Source organism: Haliotis asinina, chromosome 13, assembly GCF_037392515.1.
Source record: "Haliotis asinina isolate JCU_RB_2024 chromosome 13, JCU_Hal_asi_v2, whole genome shotgun sequence".
In the NCBI taxonomy this organism is placed as follows: domain Eukaryota; kingdom Metazoa; phylum Mollusca; class Gastropoda; order Lepetellida; family Haliotidae; genus Haliotis; species Haliotis asinina.
In genome coordinates, this window is record NC_090292.1 from 29328032 (window position 1) to 29351455 (window position 23424).

Sequence of the window (23424 nt, forward strand, 5' to 3'; positions counted from 1 at the left end):
CATACACCGTCCATCGTCTGCTGATAGCGTACAAATGGCAAGCGCGGATACACTACTCCGCCAGGTGGCGCACCGGTATTTCCAACCCGGAAGTGTTGCGAATGTAAACATCACACTCCGGCGCAGCGATGACTTAGCATACTAATCACTGCCACAGGCTAATTCGCATATCACGTGACCGGAATTTTCTCTTTGGCATAAGGCGAGCGATTCTACGAATTTTTCATAATGTTTTATACATTGTTAAGAAAATATTTTCTCCACAACTGCGTCAGTAAGGTTTATGGCAACATATTTATTTCAAACCGGCTGCAACGTATGCTCCCAATTAGGCTTCGATGATAGCACGTGGAGCCGTACAACCCATGTACACAAACGATAGCTACTCAAATCGAAATAGTGTTACAAATTTTAGTAAAACTTCTCAGTGACACTGAACCATTTTAACAAAGATGTTTAATTAGATGTGTAGATTCTTCAAAAATAAAACAATTATGAAATTTGTACATTTATATTGACTGAACTGTGTAAGATGTGACGAATCGTCACATCTTTCTGGCCTGTGACAGCTTAGAAAAAAATGAAGACAGAATTACGAAGCCGTAAAGCTATGCGGAAAAAAGTCAATTGCATATAAGTGTTATGTTGTTTCAAGGAACCCGCGAATAATGCGTCAGTTGTCATTCCAATATTGGACATGCTTCTGGATGAAAATCATCACCCTCAATGTTGCTGGAATATTGCTAAAAGGGGGCGTCAAACCATACACACTCACTCCCAAAGTTCACAGCCTTTAGCTGTGGGCTGTGGGCCAGTTCACACTTGTCAGAAGGGACACCAAGTCTGAGTTCCAAACAACCAGTTGTCCCACAGGAGCCAATATCGCTTAGAAACAGTGTATAGGTGTATATAGATCCTACCCTAGTACTATATAAAAGGATCATGTCATATAGCACTAGGGTAGGGTCTATAAACCTATATGTATATGTCTTTCTAACACTGTTTCTTGGCGATACAGGCCCCCGTGAGTTGTCCGACGTCCATTTTTGTATATGTCTGCATAAAACTAATTAAACCTTTCTCGGGCACATTTTTAAAAAAAGAGTGACGAGGGTGGAACATATTTTTATTATTTAAATTAATATTAATAACATGTTTTAAATTAATATTTAAATTCAACTCAAAAGTCTCCTTTTTCGTAAAAGTCATAAATTTTATATTCTAGTGACCGGGATTAAGAACTGAATTGTTAATGAAAGGGGCATGGTTCGATTCACAGAATATACCAGTAAAGTATGGTGACAGCCATAATTAGGGTATACTGGTGTATACTTCATTTTCAAGAGGTTTTAATGGTAAAATAATAAACCCTCAGGGCAACAAACAAAAGGGATTGTGTGTGTGTGCCTCTCTCTCTCTCTCTGTGTGTGTGTGTGTGTGGAGGTTGGTCCAGACGATCCCGTGATCAATAGCATGAGCATGGAATTACGCAGTAGGGATACTATCACTTTTATCAGCCACGTCATCGGTCCTGGCTATCCGGTCCTGTTAGTTGCCTTGTACAACAAGCATGGGTTTCTGAAACCAACTTTTGTATACAACGCTACTAAGACGCATGTAGTAGACTCACCTGAGACTCATGTGGGAGCGTTGTTGTTGTTTAGATATATTCCATACTGATTACCTCACTTTGATAATTAACATGATGGTAACTAGGTAAGGCAATGAAGTCAATCACATATCCTCAGGAAATGCATCTCCAAACCATGACTGACCTCCCCTCTAGCTCCTACCCGGATATCGTGAGGTACCACAGAGACTCACCATATAGGTGTACGACCATTCCCCGTATGCAATATGAAATGACTCTTGCTGGAATAGAGAACCAGCCGTCATGATGGAAAGCTCCAGCGGCCATATTGATGACACCAGCATGTCGTGTAGCTTTGAAAGCAGGTCACAGTTTTACACGCTTGATGTGTCTCCTGCTGCTTCCAGCCGGTCCCTGACAGAAATGGGTTTCCCTGACAACCCGCAGCCATATAGGTACAATGTTGCTTAGCACGGCGTAAAACTAAACACACACACTCACTCACTCACTCACTCACTCATTAGTTCTGTGTTTGTTCAAGAGTCTTGAAATGATGGAAGGATTGCGCCGAACTTGATGTCCAATTTGCCTGAGGAACATTCCTGCATTTCTCATGCCAGTAATTTGGCATAACAGTTATGTAATTCCATGACAGTTTTGACAGTTTTGAAAAGAGTGAAATGTGACAGAGAAAATGTGATTTGAACAATGTTGCGGGTATGAGATTCCACGTTCATTTGCGCGACGTTGCTCGTACAGTTAATACCTCCAAACAAAAATCAGGCTAACAGCAAGAACCAAAATAAATGTGAATAAATGATTTTAAAATGTGCTGTTTTCTTATTTTGCAGGATTAGAGGTCTGTGGAAAAGATATTGCTTAATTAATTTCCATATACATGTGAACATACATTTGGTTAGTATCGACATATTTTTTAAGATAAGTTCCAAACTGAGTTGGATTTGTTTTAGCGGCATTTATAAGTTTTTATAGATGACCAAGATATTTTATGCTTATCCATAAAATATCTTGATGACTTGGATTTGTTCCAGACAATAAGAACCGTAATGCTATATCGTGACGTCATAATCATCGAACGTCATTGCTTTCGTTTGTGACGTCAAGACAATAGACAGCGACACTCTGCATCCACACATTCCGACCGTGTCTAAGAAAAGACAGCCATGAGTGAGAGGAGGAAAACAAGGGCCCAGTCTATCTTCAAGGGTCTCGGTGTCCCATCTAACAATGACTCGGGGATGGGGGCCAAGAGAAAATCGCTGTCCCGCGTCAGTAGCAGTGTGTCCCAGTCTGACACAGGTTAGCCGTCATCGATATTTTATCATGTGAAACTAGACCTCTCAGATGATTTTATCATGCGGTTCATTTTCAATTGGAAAGCATCTGAACTTGGCGATATCAAATAACCACACTGTTTCTCAGTATGACACAAGATAGCCATCATCGATGTTTTATCATATGACCTCTTAGCTGATTTTAACATGTTTCATTTTTCAATTAGAAAATATCTGAAGTTACCGTGGATGTTTTATCATATGACCACTCAGCTGATTTTATCATGTGTTTCATTTCCAGTTAGAAAATATCTGTGTTTCATTTCCAGTTAGAAAATATCTGAGCGATATCAAATAACAACAGGTTCCCAGTTTAACAAAAGTTAACATCCATCGATATTTTATCATATGACCTCTCAGCTGATTTTATCATGTGTTTCATTTCAAACTGGGAAATATCTGAAGTTAACGACATCAAATACCAGCAGGATCCCAGTTTTTCAAAAGATGTCTCAGCAGTTTTAATCGCGTGTTTCAATTTCATTTCTATAATTTCATTTCTAAATCTTAATTTAGCGAAATTATATAATGGCATAAGTGGCACAGGTTACATTATGGGTATGTTATCATATGGAACTATACATCTCAGCTGATTATATCATGTGTTTGACTTTCAGTTGAAACTATCTGAAGTTAGGGACATGAAATAACAGCAGTGTCCCAAGCTGGGACTTCCAGACACGACGCTTATTAGACTAATTGTTAGTGAGCTGCTTTATCCCCGATGATTATTTGGAAAAATCGGCGCTTACTGGAAGACATACGGTATATAAGGATTTCAACACTTACCTTCTTGTCATCCGGTGTACCGTTTACTTACACTGGCACCCAGAAATGTCAAGTCATGTCAGTCACAGAAATCACACCAGGTACAAATAGATCTATGTTGAATTTGGCGAGACTGCGGAATTCAGAACCCAAGACTGGGCGAAACGTTTAAACTATCAAACAGTAGTAGTTTGTGATCTGTTGAACGTCGCACTCAACAGTATTCTAGCTATTTGGCGGCGGTCGGTAAATCCCCATGTCTGGACGAGACAATCCAGTGATCAGCATCATCAGCATCAGTTTGTATATACGACTGTAAGTGTTGTCAGCGACCACATGGCGCCATTACAGGAATATATAGCGTTTTGTATATGATCGACAGCAACGGTCATCTTCAGCGTGTTCGGTAATTGCCATTATAAGCAATGCATGTATACTCTTTCACACACACACACACGCACGCACGCACGCACGCACACACACACACAGACACATACACACACACACACACACACAGAATCACGGCAAGGGACACGAGAGATTACTATCCACAAGGAACACGGAAACACATTCATACACTTCGGTATTTTGTCTCACATTAAGCAGACACTCCTTTCAAACCTAACTCACTAACTAACTTCTACTCAGGGCGAGGAAAGGGAAGAAGGAGGAAGGATGCCCACATGGAGGAGGCTGAGGGGGCCGCCTTGGCCGAACAACTCAAGAAAGCAGAGCGGGAACAGATGTTGGCCAAACTGAAAGCTTTTCCTGCCTTGGAAAAGGTAAGTATCAAGAATTTATATTGATTCAATACCCTGCTTTGGGGTGGGGCTAATAAGGTGTGCGCGTGTGGGTGTGGGTGTGGGTGTGGGTGCGTGTGTGTGTGTGTGTGTGTGTGTGTGTGTGTGAGGAGAGGGAGAGAGACAGAGGAGAGAGACAGAGAGGAGAGGGAGGGACAGAGAGAGGAGAGGGAGAGAGACAGAGAGGAGAGAGACAGAGAGAGGAGAGGGAGAGACAGAGAGAGAGGAGAGGAAGAGAGACAGAGAGGAGAGAGACAGAGAGAGAGGGGAGAGGGAGAGAGAGAGGAGAGAGACAGAAAGAGGAGAGGAGAGACAGAGAGAGAGGGAGAGACAGAGAGAAAGAGAGGAGAGGGAGAGAGACAGAGAGAGAAGTGGGGAAGGGTGGGGGGAGGCTTTCTGACTTCATCAGTGTTTCTGACTTCATCAGGGCATGTCATCGAACCCTCATCGACGCTCACATTATCTGTCACTGATTTCTTTGGCCCGGACTCGATTATTTACAAACAACGTCACTTGTCATATTGTTTAGGTTGAGGCTATCTGTGTCGTTTCTTAGTGAATATCCTTTAACGCAGCTTTCAGCAATATTCCAGCAATATCAGCGAGAAATAGCCTTCACACATTGTACCCATATGGGGAATCGAACCTGGGTGTTCGTCATGAGGAGCTAACGCTTAAACCACCAGGCTAACCCACCGCCCCGTGTCGTATCACAACAGTTTTGAACAGGCTGCTCTCATATGTGTTTTTCAGCTGCGAGAAGAGATGGTCCGTCAAGAGGCTAAGCGGGAAAAGAAGGAGAAGGTGATCAATTTCACAGTGAAGAAGAAAAATCCGAACTACAGGAGGAGGTCAGTCTAAACTGCCACAGACAAATGTATCCTATGAAGAGGCCCTAGGCCCATAATACACGATAAATTATAAATATATTATCCTGCATGCATTAAGTTTAAGTTTTAGAGGACGATTTTATGGTGAATTACTTTAGTTAGATACAGTCCAAGTTGGCATAATAATCTTTGTCCGTAGATTCCATCAAGTTCATGAACTCAGTAACTGTTGATAGTCTGTAAAGCGAGCTGGTAGATATTATTTTCTTCTTAGATATCTTCTGGTAGATATTTTCTTCTTAGACATCTTCTGGTAGATATTTTCTTTATAGATATCTTCTGGTTGATATTTTCTTCTTAGATATTTTCTGGTAGATATTTCTCACTCTTCATAAGTAAATGGTATTCATTTCCAAGACTTTATATTTTTTCTAAACAGTAATCACATTATATTGATGATAAAATTCACTTACAGGAATGTTTCAGAGAGGCGTGTCAGCCTTGACATTCGTTCTTTACATTCTCGAAGAAATAAGTCTAAATCATCAGTATTTTCTTGGATGATTGGATGATTTCTTGGCTGTCCAGACATTGTTAACTGTCATATTTTCAAGTATATACAAAGAATTTGCTTAAGCAACCCTGAAATATCTCCGGATTAGATTAGCTCCGATCTCCACCCTTTGGAGCTTATCTGGGACATGACTGAGATCCCATTCAAAAGGAATCCTCCAGTACAGACCCTGGCCAAATCAGAAACTGCTTCACAAGAGGAATTGCGTAGACTGCCCCTTCGGGGGATCAGGAGGCTGACAGAGGGTATGAGGAGGAGAGTGAACGTTACACTCGGTATTGGCCTTGAATAGCGTAAGATACGCAAAACGACATTTTGAATGTTCACATTCACCAAGAAAGTCAACATTAAACATCCCGAGGCCACATTTGTGCAGACATGCTTTTTGCATGAAAATGTGTGTATTTTCGTTATAAATGAGCAATTGTAATCATACAATCAACATAGATTCGAGTCATTTTTGTCGTCTTTTATGAGTCAAAGGATCAACTCCTGGTTTTCCATCGTGGTCACCACGAGAAGGTTCGTGTACGTGCAAAACCTATCACTGAAATCCTATCACTGCAAAAATACAATGGGCGCTTGATTAATTTCTTTATGTTAGTTACCCTCATGAAGGGGATTATTACGGGTGATATCTAATTCCGTTAGCGTTGTATCCATTGTTAGCATACATCTTCAAACTGTTCTTCTGTCCAGGGTGACTGTAGCAGTGGCGGTACCAGCCCCCGGCGACGTCAAGGCGCTTCCGCTCACGCTGCCAGGTACGCTGTAGTGAGTGAGTTTAGTTTTACGCCGCACTCAGCAATATTCCAGCTATATTGCGACGGTCTGTTAATAGTCGAGTCTGGCCCAGACAATCCAGTGATCAAGAACATGAGCATCGATCTGCGCAATTGTGAACCAGTGACATGTGTCAAAGTCAGGGAGTCTGACCACCCGATCCCGTTAGTCGCCTCTTACGACAAGCATAGTCGCCTTATATGGCAAGCATGGGTTGCTGAAGGCCTATCGTCACGGGTCAGGTACGCTGTAGTGCATGATAGTAGCTCACCAAAACCTAGAATACAGGTGAGCTATGGCATTTAGGGGGAATTGGTTAGCTGTCACTCTACCCCTGTGTCTGTGCTTTAGTTGGCATCAGCGGAAGTCCAGTAGTACCCGTTGAACCAAGTGGAGTAGAACTTGACTTCTTGTCGACTTAGAAATGTCAGGACAGGGGAGGGATGAACTATGCCTCCCACTTCAATAACCGACCGCGGGTAGAGGATTGGGGATGGGGTGGAGTGGAGTGTTGGGTGCACGCCTTGTGGTGAAACAGTTCGCTTGCCACGCCGAATTACGGGTACGATTCTCCATATGGGTAGAATGTCTGAAGTCCATTACTGGTGTCCCCATTACTGCTGTCATGCCTGAACATTGCTATAGACGGCGTAAAACCATATTCACTCAATCGCTGTAACCTTACGAATTCAGACCCTAGACCCTAAGGAAAGGCAATGATCATCAACCAAACTAGAATCCAGGTGTACCCCGAACAGCCCCCGAGGTACATTTCTTCATTAAAACCAAACCGCCTGCAAAATATCAAACTCACGGTTGACATCGCATAGAACAAAGTCTCGATTTACAAACTAGACCAAAGAAGAACCGTTCCTTATACTAGCAGACTAAGACTTTGGCCAGAACGTTTCATGAGCCAACTCTTCAGATTTGTAGACTTAACAGACTGATAATCAGAACTGCTTGAACCAATTTCCTAACCAGGACTTTCACAAAGTTACTGAGGTAACCTTAGTGCAATGTTAAAGAATGAGAGTTTAGCTTAAACTTTGTAATGGTTGCTTCGTGGAAGCAGCCCCAGAACTCATTGCGGCCAGTCGTCAGCTCGTCGGAGAGTGTTCCCGAGTTTTATACTTAAATGCATAGTGATCTGTAAGTAATCAATTCTGGTCCAGATAATCAAGTGGTTGGCATAATGAGCATCTATCCAGATAATGCTGACACAATGACTTGATATCAACTAAAGCTATCAACTGAGCTAAACCACCTGATCAAATTGATGACGTATTAGGACAAGGTTAGAGGGGACCTCCATGTATTTTGTTACCCGGATACCCCATACTGGTGGGCTTTGCTTGACAGTGTTAAAATTACCTGAATATGATGCTTTGATATCATTGTGTTATAAAACAGACAAATACTTTCAGAGTGACTGGGTGTTGTTTTATGCCGCTTTTAGGAATATTCCAGCAATACCACGGAGGTGTCACTCACAATGGCCCTCATACATCGTACCCATGTGGAGAATCGAACCCGTGTCTTCGGGTGACAAGTGAACGCTTTAACCACTAGGCTACCCTACCACTCCACCAATGCTTTCATCAGTATCAGTCCAAACATGAACTTTCATGAGATGTGATTTTCTTTCTCAGTGCGCAAAGGTCCTCGGGTGGATAAGAGTGGGCGTGTCGTACCTCATAGCATTCTGGGAAGTGTGGCGGGGTATTCAGCGGAAGCACAGAGGCGGGGAGAGACAAACGTGGTGACGTCACAGAAGGTAACCCATAAAACAATAAAATAACAGAATGTGTAGTTATATTGCGAGAACAAAAGGTTCCTGCAGACAGCCCTAACATTATAACATCGGTCAGTAGATACAACCCAAGGGCGCTTGAAGGGTAACAGTCATATGTTCATCTCATCCCACCAAGTACCCGTTCATTGCAGGGTGAACGGAGGCATATTAAGAAATTTGCATTAGGAGAGAGTAAATATGTGGGGCAGGACAGAAGCCTAAGAAGCTGCCAAATACGGCCAAACTGCCAAACAAGGTGTCATCCCAATCAATGCTGTGTGTGAAATACCCACTAGACCGTAAGCCTGTGACTAATAATAATCCAGTCGGGACAGCAAATCTTCACAATCACAAATCCGACTGGCTCCTGAATTTTCAGGAGTCATTTTGTAGACATATCACCCTCTCCGACTTGTTTAGTAATAATACACTAAAGTCTTATAAATCGTGCCTGATAAAAAAACCTAAAAAAAAAAACGTTCATTACATTAGAAGCTTAATAATGAAACCCGTGTTTACATTCAAATTTGAATGTGAACTCTTTTGTGGGCGAGTAAATTTCAGACATATCTAGCCATGCTATCTATTGTTAGCATAATTTGGCAACCGTTTCGCTCACTGAACCAACATGGCATTTCTTCCACTGGTTTGAGACATGTGCCACCACACACAGCGTCAACACCGTTATCATTTTTCCATATAAACGTTTCTGGAAAAGCTTTAACCACATGCTACCCCACCGCACCTTATTATGAAGAAACGAAACTGCTGATATTTCTGTTCAACCCTTATGTAATGATGGAACTCAACCACAAACATATTCTTTGTCTGAAGGTGACTGGTCATTCAAACAACGATCTATAAAATCCAAGTTTTCCACTTTCATTATTTGACCTGCATCTGACGGCACTTTACGTGACGTCTTGAAAACGTTTTTTACATCATGTCTTCCAGCCGCTTGTCCGGTTCACTTCCCAGGCGCCAAAGGTCATTCCTGCCCACAAATCCCACGTCATCAAGCCCCGACATATTCCGAATGTGGACGAGATTCACGCTCTACAGTACTGGCGAAACATGCTTGATGACAGGGAGCGCCAGAGGGCAAATATTGTTGGTAGGTCTGATTAGCGTTATCTAAACTATGAATGACTGTTTAAAGTTATAAAAAGTCGAACTAGTGACTGTTTGATAATATAGTATTTCCCAGAGAAACAAGTGGTTGACAGTACTCGCCTGTTTTACCCCAAGAGCCACACGGTGAAACGTTATTGCCATCCCCATCGCCCTCTTCTCCTGGTCATCATCGTCCTTCTCATCGTCGGCGTTATCACGACATACCTCATCGACGTCGTCATCATTCTCCTCATCACTGCCAAATTGGTCCTCCACCTCCGTCTCCTCCTACTCGTCGTCCTCCCATCGTCGCCATCTTCCTCTTCTTCCTTTTCTCTTCATCATCGTCTTCATCCTCTTCCCTCTTCTCCTAATTTTACCTCATCGTCGTCATTACGCCCTCCTTTTTCACCCCCATCCTCTTCCTCTTCTTCTTTCTCCTCCTCATTATCATCATCAACATCGTCGTCGTCACCATCCTCTTCCTCCTCCTCCGCCTCATCATCACCATCATCATTATCACCATTAGCATCGTCGTTGTCGTCATCATCATCATCGTCGCCATAAATTCCCTCCTCATTCTTCATTATCATCACATCACCATCGTCGTTGTCTTCATCGTCCCCTTCCTCCTCCTCTTCTTCTTATTGGTATTGTGTTAAGTTAATAATTTACTTTATAAACTACAGCGATGACAGGAAGAGACCCCTCTGAAGTGATCATGGGAGAAGCCCGGACCTACAGCAAGTGGAGAGTGTTACGAAGGGAGGGAACTGTTGATGGTATACTGCACAATCGATACACAACACCTAACGGGATAGGTAAGGATTTTAGTTTAGTAACGGCCATGTCAAATAAATTTCAAATGATTTTATTAGTGTACAACGGAGTCACAATTTATAATTTATTTTTCCTCGTGAGTGCGAAATTCTTGTCAGCTCTGTACGTCACCGATTTCAACATGACATAAAATTTCATTTTACAAGAAAATACATGTTGTACTCTTATGCTGAGGTAATAATCTCTCTCCGGGTGAAGCGGTGAGTAGCCTAATGATTAAAGCGTTCACTCGTCACGTGGAAGACCCCACATGGGTACAATGTATGAAGCCCATTTCTGGAGTCCCCCGCCGTGATATTGCTGCAATATTCCCCTAAGTGGTGTAAAACTATACTCACTCACTCACTCACTCACTCACTCACTCACTCACTCACTCACTCACTCACTCACTCACTCACTCACTCACTCACTCACTCACTCACTCACTCACTCACTCACTCACTCACTCTTTCCAGGTACCCGAGGGACAGGATTCTGGGCTCTGCCTGATTTTCTGGGGGAGAAGGATGTGGGCATATTGTGAGTACAGTTGAAGTAAAGTTTAATGTAAGGATGATGGTGGTGATGACATGATCGCATTCTGAATATACCCCTGACGCAGCAAGAATGGTCTGAATCTTGTCTTCTGGTGTATGCCCCTACGCGTTGATGTAACTACTACTACTACTACTACTACTACTACTACTACTACTACTACTACTACAGCCACTGCTACTACTACTAATACAGCTACTATTACAAATTTACTACTAAATATACATAAAAAACAACAGCAAAAACAACAACAACAGCAACAACAGCTTCTATTTAAAGACTACACAAAGTCTTATTTAACGCTAAATGACTAAGTAGTTTCGACACAAATTCTTTTCGGTGTGTCGAACATAGACATTGAACGATGTCTCCAGTAAATTCGACGTTTCATTGTGTCGACAGCACAAGCCTTACCCGCACAGAGAGAGGGTATGCGAGGGAAACAGAGTTTATGAGTGTACCAGAAGCTATCCAACAAGAAAAAGGTAACACCTTCATCACCATGTCGCCATTGTTCAAAATGCAAAGCCTCATTAAAGCTTTAAAAAAGTTAATAACTAATATAATGAATGCACAATGCCATTTAGAAAGTGGTCAAATACAACATATGACATATTTGGGATTTCACTTTCGTGGGAAAGTACCAATTCTAGTACTTTTTTGGGTTGAGTCACATTCGGGATTCGAACCCGCACCCTCAGAGTCAGGCACCTAATCGCCAGCACACAAAGTCAGCCGCTTAGCCCACTCAGCCATCGCGACTTCCATGTGGTGCGGGTTCGAATCCCGGATGGAACTCAACCCCAAAGAGCACTAGAATTGGTACTGTACTAAGAAAGTGAAATTCCAAATATGACTTGTGTTGCAATTAATATAATCTTATATACTACCCATTCCTTCTTCACTTCCTTTTACTTGTCCATCCTACCCAGCCTCTCTCTCTCTCTCTCTCACTCTCTCTACCTCGCCCCCCCCCCCCCCCCTCTCTCTCTCTCTCTCTCTCTCTCTGATAAGCAGACTCTGTAGCAGAGAAAACTCAAATGTCTGCCGTGGTTTATTGACACTTATATATATGCATGTCTGCTAATGATAATATGCAATGCAACTTTAGTCACTGACCACATGCATTTAACACTTATCGGGCTTATACGCCATAAACAAAGAGCCGTCTAAGTGTATCAGCAAATGAACCAGTGGCCAATGAAAAAGTTTCGTTACACTTGAGTGCACATCCGCCGGCTCTGACTGCTTTCGGTATCGCGACTGCTTCGTTTGGAGGGAAGCCCAAGTACAAAATACTGCGCTTTTGATTTGCGATTAAACGCTTATTATTTTGTTGATTATTTTTTGTTAATCAGCAATGCATTTCATATATCATGAATAAGTGGTGACTGTGTTTTAATTATGTTTGAGTTTTCGGCGACATGTGACCTTTAAATGTTCAAATAAATGTTCCTTCTAGTGTTGCTACACCCGTACACCCGAATGTGAAAATGTGTCAAGATGTACCTCGATGACTTGTCGGCACATGCACAACAGCACCAGTGTTTGCCCTATGTGGAGCAGATAACCAGAATGACTTCAATGTCGGTGGCTTCTTCACTTCCATTTACTTGTCCATCCTACCCAGCCTCTCTCTCTCTCTCTCTGCCTCGCCTCTCTCTTTCCCCCTCCCCACCTCTCTCTCTCTCTCTCTCTCTCTCTCTCTCTCTCATCTCTCCATTTTGAAAGAGATCACACGTGACATGCGTCATATTTGAGACTGCACTCATATTTTGGCATCCAATAGACAACGGAGGAAGTGATTACATATGTATATTTTAGAATTCAAAGGAGACTTTGCAGTAATCGAACACCTGTGGTTTTTTTTCAGGTTACATCAAGACCAATAGAATCAAGCTGGACCCCATTCTCAGCGTTCCCGTGAGTATAGTTTGGACAAATATAGTGTTGGAAAATCAGAGGCATGTAATAAAATGAAAATAGTCCTAAACTTGATTCAAATCCGAACGAGTAGCTTTATGTTTTATATGAAATATTTAGAGCAATAATAATTTGATTATATCCCGTTGATTTTTCCAACTCAGTATATTTATCTCCATTCTACCGTAACAGCGTGATTAAGATTAAAAACAATACATACTGTGCTGAAAATTCAAAGGTTTATAATGTGATTATATACATCTGAATGACTTTGATTAACCAATCACAATCCAGCATTTAATAAAGTCATGGTAGAATTTGAGAATTGTTTGAGCATTATTTTGAGTATACGTTACTAGTCTCTATCGCATACAGAAGCGATATTCATTTTTTAAAAAGTTGCATGCAAACACATAGCGTTACCTATCTGAACATAAATTGTTTCACCATAAATGTTCAAGATATTTGCTTAGATCTGAAAATGAGACGGCAATATTTTCACAAACAGTCGGCTCTATCTGGGTTGTTTACGAGTTAGAATGAACGCAGTCTGATCTTGTTATTTAAAAAAACGTTTGAACTTGAAAGAAATTTATTGAACAACTTTTTGTTGTAAAAGTTTAGTAAATTATGTCAAAGGTATGGCTAAAGGCAGTGAGTATTTAGTCTCAAGTTCATACTTATGAAAATCAAAAGTAACAGATGCATTACTTCGTGATAATACAACTGTTTTACTATTTCTCTAATAAATAAGGGGAGGTAGGGTAGCCTAGTGGTTAAAGCGTTCGTTAGCCACGCCGAAGACCCGGGTTCGATTCCTAACATGGGTACAGTGTGTGAAACCCATTTCTGGTGTCCCCCGCCGTGATATTGCTGAAATATTCTAAAAACAGCGTAAAACCAACTAACTCACTCTTAAATATATACATTTCAGCCGGATTTTTAAACCGTTTGTCCAAAACGACGTCAAATGTACGACAACGCGACAATGTTGCCTCTAGGATTCCATTAATAATATAATAAACAAATATAGAATGATTTTTCACATTTACAGAAGCTTCGGGACATCTATACAATAGGTCGTCCATTTAACGCGACCACGAAAGTGAAGTGTGAACCACAGCCACGTCTTAACGCTCCACCACCAGCTTCACGTGAGCCGTAAGTTCCTCTATATGTACATGACTATTCCCCACATAAGTACATTGTGGGAATCCCATTTCTAGTGTCCTCACCGTGATATTGCTGAAGTATTGCTCACTCACTCACTCACGCAACTGTCTTGACATGTTTCATCTGCCCGTAGTCGCCATAGACGTTGACGTCGAAGCGTGGACGATATCATGTGAAGTTTCCATACAAGTCGGAACATTTACGCCATACGTAGATGAAGAAGTGATTGTCTGATGTGAAGGGATGCCCACAAGTTCCGATTTTGTTCGCTGTATATTGACCGTATATTAGTGGTCTTGAAATATTCTGTGTAATTTGACCTACTCTCAAATTCTTTCGAACTGAGGATACACGGAATTATCAACATCACTGAAAAGCAAAAATATTTTAGCGGAAGAATACTCTATGACCTAACGTTAGAAATATTATTTTGTGTCTGAAATGTCCATATAAGTAAGCCCCATTGTTATATTTGAAGAAAATTTGTTAAATATATGTATTTATAATATATATGTACACATGGTATCAAGACGTTAATGGTTGTTTTAAAATAAAAAAATGGTTTAGGTATAGTGGATAAATCCAGGACATTGACAAAAATTAGTTACAACACAAATTCATTTGTTTATCCTTTTTAAATATTAACTGATTTCAAAAGACTTCGTGCGGTATTTCAGTGTAGACGCATATTGGCAAAGCTTAGTACTATGATAATGTATATGGTAACTCCTTTCAGGATAAAGAAAGACAGAGCCAGATCTCTCCCAAGTCTTATATTTGGCGGCCATATTGTCACGTGGAGCGATGACGTCATCGATGAAACTGTTGTCAAGGCGGAACTAGGGTTAGATTGTTTTGCAGGAGACCGACAAGACGCACACTTGGAAGTGACCAACACTGGACTAACAGTGGTTGCCTTTGACTGGAAGGTATTCAGCTTGAATACACTGCCACCCTGGTTGTAGTGCCACCATGGATATAGTGTCACCCTGGGTATAATGCCACCCTGGATATAGTGCCGCCCTGGATGTAATGCCGCCCTGGTTATAGTGCCATCCTGGCTAAAGTAACACCCTGGTGATAGTGTTATCCTGGTTATAGTGCCACCCTGGTTATAGTGTTATCTTGGTTATAGTGCCACCCTGGTTATAGTGTTATCCTGGTTATAGTGTTATCCTGGTTATAATGCCACCCTGGTTATAGTGTTATCCTGGTTATGGTGAAACCCTGGTTATAGTGTTATCCTGGTTATAGTGTTATCTTGGTTATAGTGCCACCCTGGTTATAGTGTTATCCTGGTTATAGTGTCACCCTGGTTATAGTGTTATCCTGGTTATAGTGTTATCCTGGTTATAGTGTTATCTTGGTTATAGTGCCACCCTGGTTATAGTGTTATCCTGGTTATAGTGCCACCCTGGTTATAGTGTTATCCTGGTTATAGTGTTATCTTGGTTATAGTGCCACCCTGGTTATAGTGTTATCCTGGTTATGGTGAAACCCTGGTTATAGTGTTATCCTGGTTATAGTGCCACCCTGGTTATAGTGTTATCCTGGTTAAAGTGCCACCCTGGTTATAGTGTTTTCCTGGTTATGGTGCCACCCTGGTTATAGTGTTATCTTGGTTATAGTGCCACCCTGGTCATAGTGTTATCTTGGTTAAAGTGTTATCCTGGTTATGGTGAAACCCTGGTTATAGTGTTATCGTGGTTACAGTGCCACCCTGGTTATAGTGTTATCCTGGTTATAGTGCTACCCTGGCTATAGTGTTATCCTGGTTATGGTGAAACCATGGTTATAGTGTTATCTTGGTTATAGTGCCACCCTGGTTATAGCGTTATCCTGGTTATAGTGTTATCCTGGTTATAGTGTTATCTTGGTTATAGTGCCACCCTGGTCATAGTGTGATCCTGGTTATGGTGAAACCCTGGTTATAGTGTTATCCTGGTTATAGTGCCACCCTGGTTATAGTGTTATCTTGGTTATAGTGCCACCCTGGTTATAGTGTTATCTTGGTTATAGTGCCACCCTGGTTATGGTGTTATCCTGGTTATAGTGTTATCCTGGTTATGGTGAAACCCTGATTATAGTGTTATCTTGGTTATAGTGCCACCCTGGTTATAGTGTTATCCTGGTTATAGTGCCACCCTGGTTATAGTGTTATCTTGGTTATAGTGCCACCCTGGTTATAGTGTTATCCTGGTTATGGTGCCACCCTGGTTATAGTGTTATCCTGGTTATAGTGCCACCCTGGTTATAGTGTTATCTTGGTTATAGTGCCACCCTGGTTATAGTGTTTTCTTGGTTAAAGTGCCACCCTGGTTATGGTGAAACCCTGGTTATAGTGCCACCCTGGTTATAGTGTTATCCTGGTTATAGTGCCACCCTGGTTATAGTGTTATCTTGGTTAAAGTGCCACCCTGGTTATAGTGTTTTCCTGGTTATAGTGCCACCCTGGTTATAGTGTTATCCTGGTTATAGTGTTATCTTGGTTATAGTGCCACCCTGGTTATAGTGTTATCCTGGTTATGGTGCCACCCTGGTTATAGTGTTATCTTGGTTATAGTGCCACCCTGGTTATAGTGTTTTCCTGGTTATAGTGCCACCCTGGTTATAGTGTTATCCTGGTTATAGTGTTATCTTGGTTATAGTGCCACCCTGGTTATAGTGTTATCCTGGTTATGGTGCCACCCTGGTTATAGTGTTATCTTGGTTAAAGTGCCACCCTGGTGATAGTGTTATCCTGGTTATAGTGCCACCCTGGTTATAGTGTTATCTTGGTTATAGTGCCACCCTGGTTATAGTGTTATCCTGGTTATAGTGTTATCCTGGTTATAATGCCACCCTGGTTATAGTGTTATCCTGGTTATGGTGAAACCCTGGTTATAGTGTTATCCTGGTTATAGTGTTATCTTGGTTATAGTGCCACCCTGGTTATAGTGTTATCCTGGTTATAGTGTCACCCTGGTTATAGTGTTATCCTGGTTATAGTGTTATCCTGGTTATAGTGTTATCTTGGTTATAGTGCCACCCTGGTTATAGTGTTATCCTGGTTATAGTGCCACCCTGGTTATAGTGTTATCTTGGTTATAGTGCCACCCTGGTTATAGTGTTATCCTGGTTATGGTGAAACCCTGGTTATAGTGTTATCCTGGTTATAGTGCCACCCTGGTTGTAGTGTTATCTTGGTTATAGTGCCACCCTGGTTATAGTGTTATCTTGGTTATAGTGCCACCCTGGTTATGGTGTTATCCTGGTTATAGTGTTATCCTGGTTATGGTGAAACCCTGGTTATAGTGTTATCTTGGTTATAGTGCCACCCTGGTTATAGTGTTATCCTGGTTATAGTGCCACCCTGGTTATAGTGTTATCTTGGTTATAGTGCCACCCTGGTTATAGTGTTATCCTGGTTATGGTGAAACCCTGGTTATAGTGTTATCCTGGTTATAGTGCCACCCTGGTTATAGTGTTATCTTGGTTATAGTGCCACCCTGGTTATAGTGTTATCTTGGTTGAAGTGCCACCCTGGTTATAGTGTTTTCCTGGTTATAGTGCCACCCTGGTTATAGTGTTATCGTGGTTATAGTGCCACCCTGGTTATAGTGTTATCTTGGTTAAAGTGCCACCCTGGTTATAGTGCCACCCTGGTTATAGTGTTATCCTGGTTATAGTGTTATCTTGGTTATAGTGCCACCCTGGTTGTAGTGTTATCCTGGTTATTGTGAAACCCTGGTTATAGTGTTATCCTGGTTATAGTGCCACCCTGGTTATAGTGTTATCTTGGTTAAAGTGCCACCCTGGTTATAGTGTTATCCTGGTTATAGTGCCACCCTGGTTATAGTGTTATCCTGGTTATAGTGTTATCTTGGTTATAGTGCCACCCTGGTTATAGTGTTATCCTGGTTATAGTGTTATCCTGGTTATGGTGAAACCCTGGTTATAGTGTTATCCTGGTTATAGTGCCACCCTGGTTATAGTGTTATCCTGGTTATAGTGTTATCCTGGTTATAGTGTCACCCTGGTCATAGTGCTATCCTGGTTATGGTGCCACCCTGGTTATGGTACCACCCTGGTTATAGTGCCACCCTGGTTATAGTGCTACCCTGGTTATAGTGCTACCCTGGTTGTAGCGCCACCCTGGTTATGGTGCCACCCTGGTTATGGTACCGCCCTGGTTATGGTGCCACCCTGGTTATAGTGTTATCCTGGTTATGGTGCCACCCTGGTTATAGTGCCACCCTGGTTGTAATGCCACAATGGATATAATGCCATGTTTTTTGCTGGAATGGATTTCCTGTCTAATTAATAACTTGACTGCAATGCCAAACTCGACATAATGTCATTTGACAAAGTTTTGGGGGACACAACTCATTTTCCCTGGTTATAATGCCAATTACACTGACTGCACGTGATATAAATGCCTTAATTCGTTCATTGACAGGACTCAAATTAATTGTAGTCTTGTAATCACAGGTAGGATAACAATTGTGACTATACACTTCCTGCCAGCCACAAATCAAATCCCTTGCCGGTGGGATTATCCAAGGCTTATTACATGAGACATCAGCTCAGTGACCCCTTTGTTTGGACAGGTCCTCCAACTGTCCTGTCTGGTTGTAATTCCACCCTGGATATAATTTCTCCTGGACACACGGTGGCATTATAACAAGGGTATATTGTAAAGGTTGACTTCCCACGTTTAAAACAAAAGATTTAAACAAAACCACCCTTTTTAACACGTTTATCTGGTCCGATGGCAAACAGACAATGTAGGCTAGTGGTTAATGCTTTCACTGTTAACGCTGAAACCGACGTTCGAACCCACAGTTTGTGTGAAAACCATTCTCAATATCACCGATGCTGTGTTGGTAACTGCAGTGCAAAATAGTCTTTACACCCACGAAGGTCCGGGGTAGAATAGGCCTTCAGCAATCCATGCTTGCCATAGAGGCGACTAACGGGATCGGGTAGTTAGGCTCGCTGACTTGTTGACATATGTCATCGGTTCCCAGTAGAGCAGATCGATTCGCATGCTGTTGGTCACAGGATAATCTGGCCCAGACTCGATTATTAACAGATCGAATAGAAATGTGCCATTTATGACAAAATGTATCGTACCTCAGAAACATAATGACATTCTTACGAGCTGATGTGTTTTTCCATATTTTCATATGGTATATACTTCAAACAAAAACGAATGTTTTTTTGCGAATTTCTAGACTTGATACTTTCATTATTACTTTATTCCCAAGGGTCTGGATAAGATGGGCGATTTGTTGTTTTCCTCCGCACGCAGCAATATTCCAGCTGTATGGCCGTGATCTGTTAATAATCGAATCTGGACCAGACAATCTAGTGATCAACAGCATGAGCATCAGTCGACGCATCTGGAATACTATGACGTGTCAACCAAGTCAGCGAGCCTGATCGTGATCATCTGATCCCGTTTGTCGCTTTTACGACAAGCTTGGGTTGCTGAGATCAATTCTAACCTGTATCTACAAGGGTATCATGACTGAGACAAATATTAGAGAATATTGATACTTATTTTTTGATGCTTAACTTCACTAACTTTATGAACAATAGCTAGACCTGGAAAGGTTTTTTAGAAATCTTTAAATTTCTTAAGATTTAAATTTCCACGCGTACAAAGATCAGGGAGACAAACTGCCAGTTGGTATAATTCTGAAGTAAATACTAAAACACCTCACCTCGTGATGTCATACCATGACGTAGATGATGTGATGTTGATGTTGTTACAGAAACTGCCGACGGAGGATCCCTTCGGATTCAAGAAAGACGCTGTCCAGAGGTTTTACTTTGATCAGAGTTATGGTAAGTTACACACGAACGTCAATCACACTGATGATGTCTATTTCATCCTGTTAGTGAAAGTATGTTTTGGTTTCTTAATAATAATAATCCAGTTATCATGCGCATTACTCCATGTACAATTCATGCTCGAAGCGCCCAAACACTTACCCAGATTAACCCAAGCTGCCTGCTAGGCGGTAGAAGGTGAGTGTTTACATGACTTATTCCATCGGGTACCCAATTTCTGCTGGGTGAACAAAGGCAATTTTCAACAAACTCACTTGCCTATTTAAGTGAGACCACATGTGTTACGTACTTCGTTGCTTCGTTGTGAGGCAGGACTGGAGTCCAAGAAACTCTCAGAAGTCAAACACGGTCACCTGAGTTTTGTGCTCAGGACCACACGCCACCCATCTCCCATTCCCCCTATCTTTCTGTCCCTCAATCTCTCTATTGGTGTCTGTACTCCCATTCTTCCTATCTTTCTGTCCCTCAATCTCTCTGTTGGTGTCTGTACTCCCATTCCTCCTATCTTTGTGTCCCTCAATCTCTCTGTTGGTGTCTATACTCCCATTCTTCCTATCTTTGTGTCCCTCAATCTCTCTGTTGGTGTCTATACTCCCATTCTTCCTATCTTTCTGTCCCTCAATCGCTCTATTGGTGTCTGTACTCCCATTCTTCCCATCTTTCGGTCCCTCAATCGCTCTATTGGTGTCTGTACTCCCATTCTTCCTATCTTTCGGTCCCTCAATCACTCTATTGGTGTCTGTACTCCCATTCTTTCGATCCCTCAGTCTCCCTTTTGGTGTCTGTACTCCCATTCTTCCTATCTCTCGGTCCCTCAATCTCCATCGCTCCTTCCCTCCCACCGCCTACAGTATTACGTCCCGTGCTCATGCTTGTCGTTAGAGGCGACTAAAGGGATCGGGTAGTCAGGCTCGCTGACTTGAATGAGACATGTCATCGTATCCCAGTTGCACAGACCGATGCTGATGCTATTGATCACTGGAATGTCTGGTCCAGACTCGATTATTTACAAACCGCCGCCAATAGCTGTATTGCTGAATGCGGCGTAAAACTAAACTCACTCACTCAATCGTGTAACAGTATATCTACCTATGCAGGTATTATCCTCCCGGGAGAGACAAAGCGCATAGCCACGTCCTTCAAGAGCCCCGGGCCAGGAGTGTACACGGAGACGTGGGGGTTCGAGACAAGTCCCCGGCTGTGTGGGAGAGGGCGTGTCCTCCTGACACTGTGGGGCATAGCCCGAGATAGAGACGTCAACAAACACGGGAGAGACACCATTGAGGTGAGGCTGCTCACTTTGCTTTGGGAAACTCTGTTGAACATGTGCAGTGTAAACAACGGCTATGTCGAAACGTTCGTATGTGTAATTCGTTCTTTTCATTGTTCGATATACGCATTTTGACTACAGCGCACAGCAAAAGGTTTATCAGCAACACATGTTTGTCGTAAGAGGCGATTAATGGGATCGGGTGGTCAGGTTCGCTGACTTGGTTGACACGTCATCGTATTTCAGTTGCGTAGATTGATGGTCATGCTGTTGATCACTGGATTGTATGGTCCAAATTATTAACAGAACGCGGCCATATAGCTGGGATATTGCTGAACATGGCGTCAAACATTAGACCAACCAACAACCAACCTTCCCAGACCCTTAAGGTTGGACGCAGTTTGGAATATAAATTAATAATGAATGGCCGGGGTAGAACGCCCCAACCCAGTGTGACAGTACAGTAAGACAATCTACTGTGACAATTCAGTGATACAACCATGTGTGACAATCCAGTGAGACAATCATGTGTGACAATCCAGTGAAACAACTCAGTATGACAATATAGTGACAATCCACTGTGACAATCCAGTGAGACAATACAATGAGCTAATCCAGTGTGACAATTCAGTGTGACAATCCAGTGAAACAACCCAGTGTGACAATATAGTGACAATCCACTGTGACAATCCAATGAGACGATACAATGAGCTAATCCAGAGTGACAACTGAGTGGAACAATCAAGGGACAGTTAGACAAAATGAACGACGGGACGATTTTCTCTTTGGTCCATTTTCTAAGCGACCTTTATCACGGTTCCATTTCCAGAAACGTCTCTCTCACAACCAGGCCCTATCGATATGCCAGCGCATCATTCACGAGGTTATCGAGTCCATGACACTCCTCACCCCGTTTGAGCGCTGTAGGCGACAGAAATCCTACACGTGGATGTTTGAGGACGCACCTAGAGTAAATGATCACTTCGAGGCTCTGAATCCAGGGGTGGGTAGTGATCATCATGATTAAATCACGTATACCTATTTAGAAGACGTCATCGCTCGTTCATCCGAAGTATGCGGACGCACAGTAACACGTGACCGAAACCTATAAGGCACTTGTTAGGATATGAGAGTAGACATCATGTGTAGGATATGAGAGTAGACATCATGTGTACAAACCTAACTTACAGAAATTCCTTTAAAAAAGTATAGATTTGGAAAATGACCATCACAAACGTCCTGTCATGTGCCCTCTCACCACTTTTTTGAAAAATCTGGACGGTGTTACTAACGGTATTACCCTCTCTCCAGCTCTTCCACCACTGGTCGGTGTTAACTAACGGTATTATCCCTTCTCTCCAGTTCTATATGAGGTCGGTGTTAACTAACGATACTGTCCCTTCTCTCCAGGTCTCTTGTCTGGGGTCTGTGTTAACTAACGGTATTATTCCTTCTCCCCAGTTCTTCTGTATGAGGTCGGTGTTAACTAACCGTATTATCCCTTCTCTCCAGTTCTTCTCTATGAGGTTTGTGTTAACTAACGGTATTATCCCTTCTCCCCAGTTCTTCTGTATGAGGTCGGTGTTAACTAACGGTATTATTCCTTCTCTCCAGTTCTTCTGTATGAGGTCGGTGTTAACTAACGGTATTATCCCTTCTCCCCAGTTCTTCTGTATGAGGTCGGTGTTAACTAACGGTATTATTCCTTCTCTCCAGTTCTTCCATATGAGATCGGTGTTACCTAACCGTATTATCCCTCTCTCCAGTTCTTCTACCACAGTGAGGTTGTGAGAGACCTGCTTCTGTTGAACCCGGAGACTGGCCAGGAGGAGTCGGCGTCTGATTCATCCAGCAGCACGGAAATAGTGCCCATACTTTCACTGGCTTCGCTGAAGAAGGTAGGTGTTGTCCTTCAGTGTTAACATATGTTTAACTTATACTCTACGATATTGCAGCTAGATCACCCCGGACCAGTCACCCTTCGCTCCATTAACGTCCGATGGCGTTTCATAATATTTTCACTAAACTGCTGTTTTCTTTCAAAATGATTACGATGAGTAGCTATTGGTCGGTCATGTTTCTTATTATCGGTAATGATTGGAACAGTTAAGCTGTAGCACTGCTGGGTCGTTTTAATGCACCATATTCCGCTTTTCCACCCTTGATACTACATCTGAACAATATTGAACATACTTTATGGGTAACAGTTTCTTTGATTTCATGAGTACGACGTTTCG

The 23424-nt window shown here is 42.2% G+C and overlaps 1 protein-coding gene across 1 annotated transcript in view; it reads left to right on the plus strand.

Moving 5' to 3' along the window:
* The first annotated feature begins 2775 nt into the window (after positions 1 to 2775).
* LOC137259495 (MYCBP-associated protein-like) overlaps positions 2776 to 23424 on the plus strand; it is a 28558-nt gene continuing 7909 nt past the window's right edge. The window contains exons 1-16 of the mRNA XM_067797135.1: positions 2776 to 2911; positions 4363 to 4496; positions 5268 to 5365; positions 6618 to 6682; positions 8354 to 8478; positions 9451 to 9610; positions 10299 to 10403; positions 10902 to 10968; positions 11386 to 11468; positions 12857 to 12906; positions 13961 to 14067; positions 14816 to 15008; positions 19839 to 19911; positions 21015 to 21202; positions 22017 to 22190; positions 22954 to 23085. Coding sequence (XP_067653236.1) covers positions 2776 to 2911; positions 4363 to 4496; positions 5268 to 5365; positions 6618 to 6682; positions 8354 to 8478; positions 9451 to 9610; positions 10299 to 10403; positions 10902 to 10968; positions 11386 to 11468; positions 12857 to 12906; positions 13961 to 14067; positions 14816 to 15008; positions 19839 to 19911; positions 21015 to 21202; positions 22017 to 22190; positions 22954 to 23085 — 1890 coding nt within the window. The remainder of the gene's footprint in view (positions 2912 to 4362; positions 4497 to 5267; positions 5366 to 6617; positions 6683 to 8353; positions 8479 to 9450; positions 9611 to 10298; positions 10404 to 10901; positions 10969 to 11385; positions 11469 to 12856; positions 12907 to 13960; positions 14068 to 14815; positions 15009 to 19838; positions 19912 to 21014; positions 21203 to 22016; positions 22191 to 22953; positions 23086 to 23424) is intronic.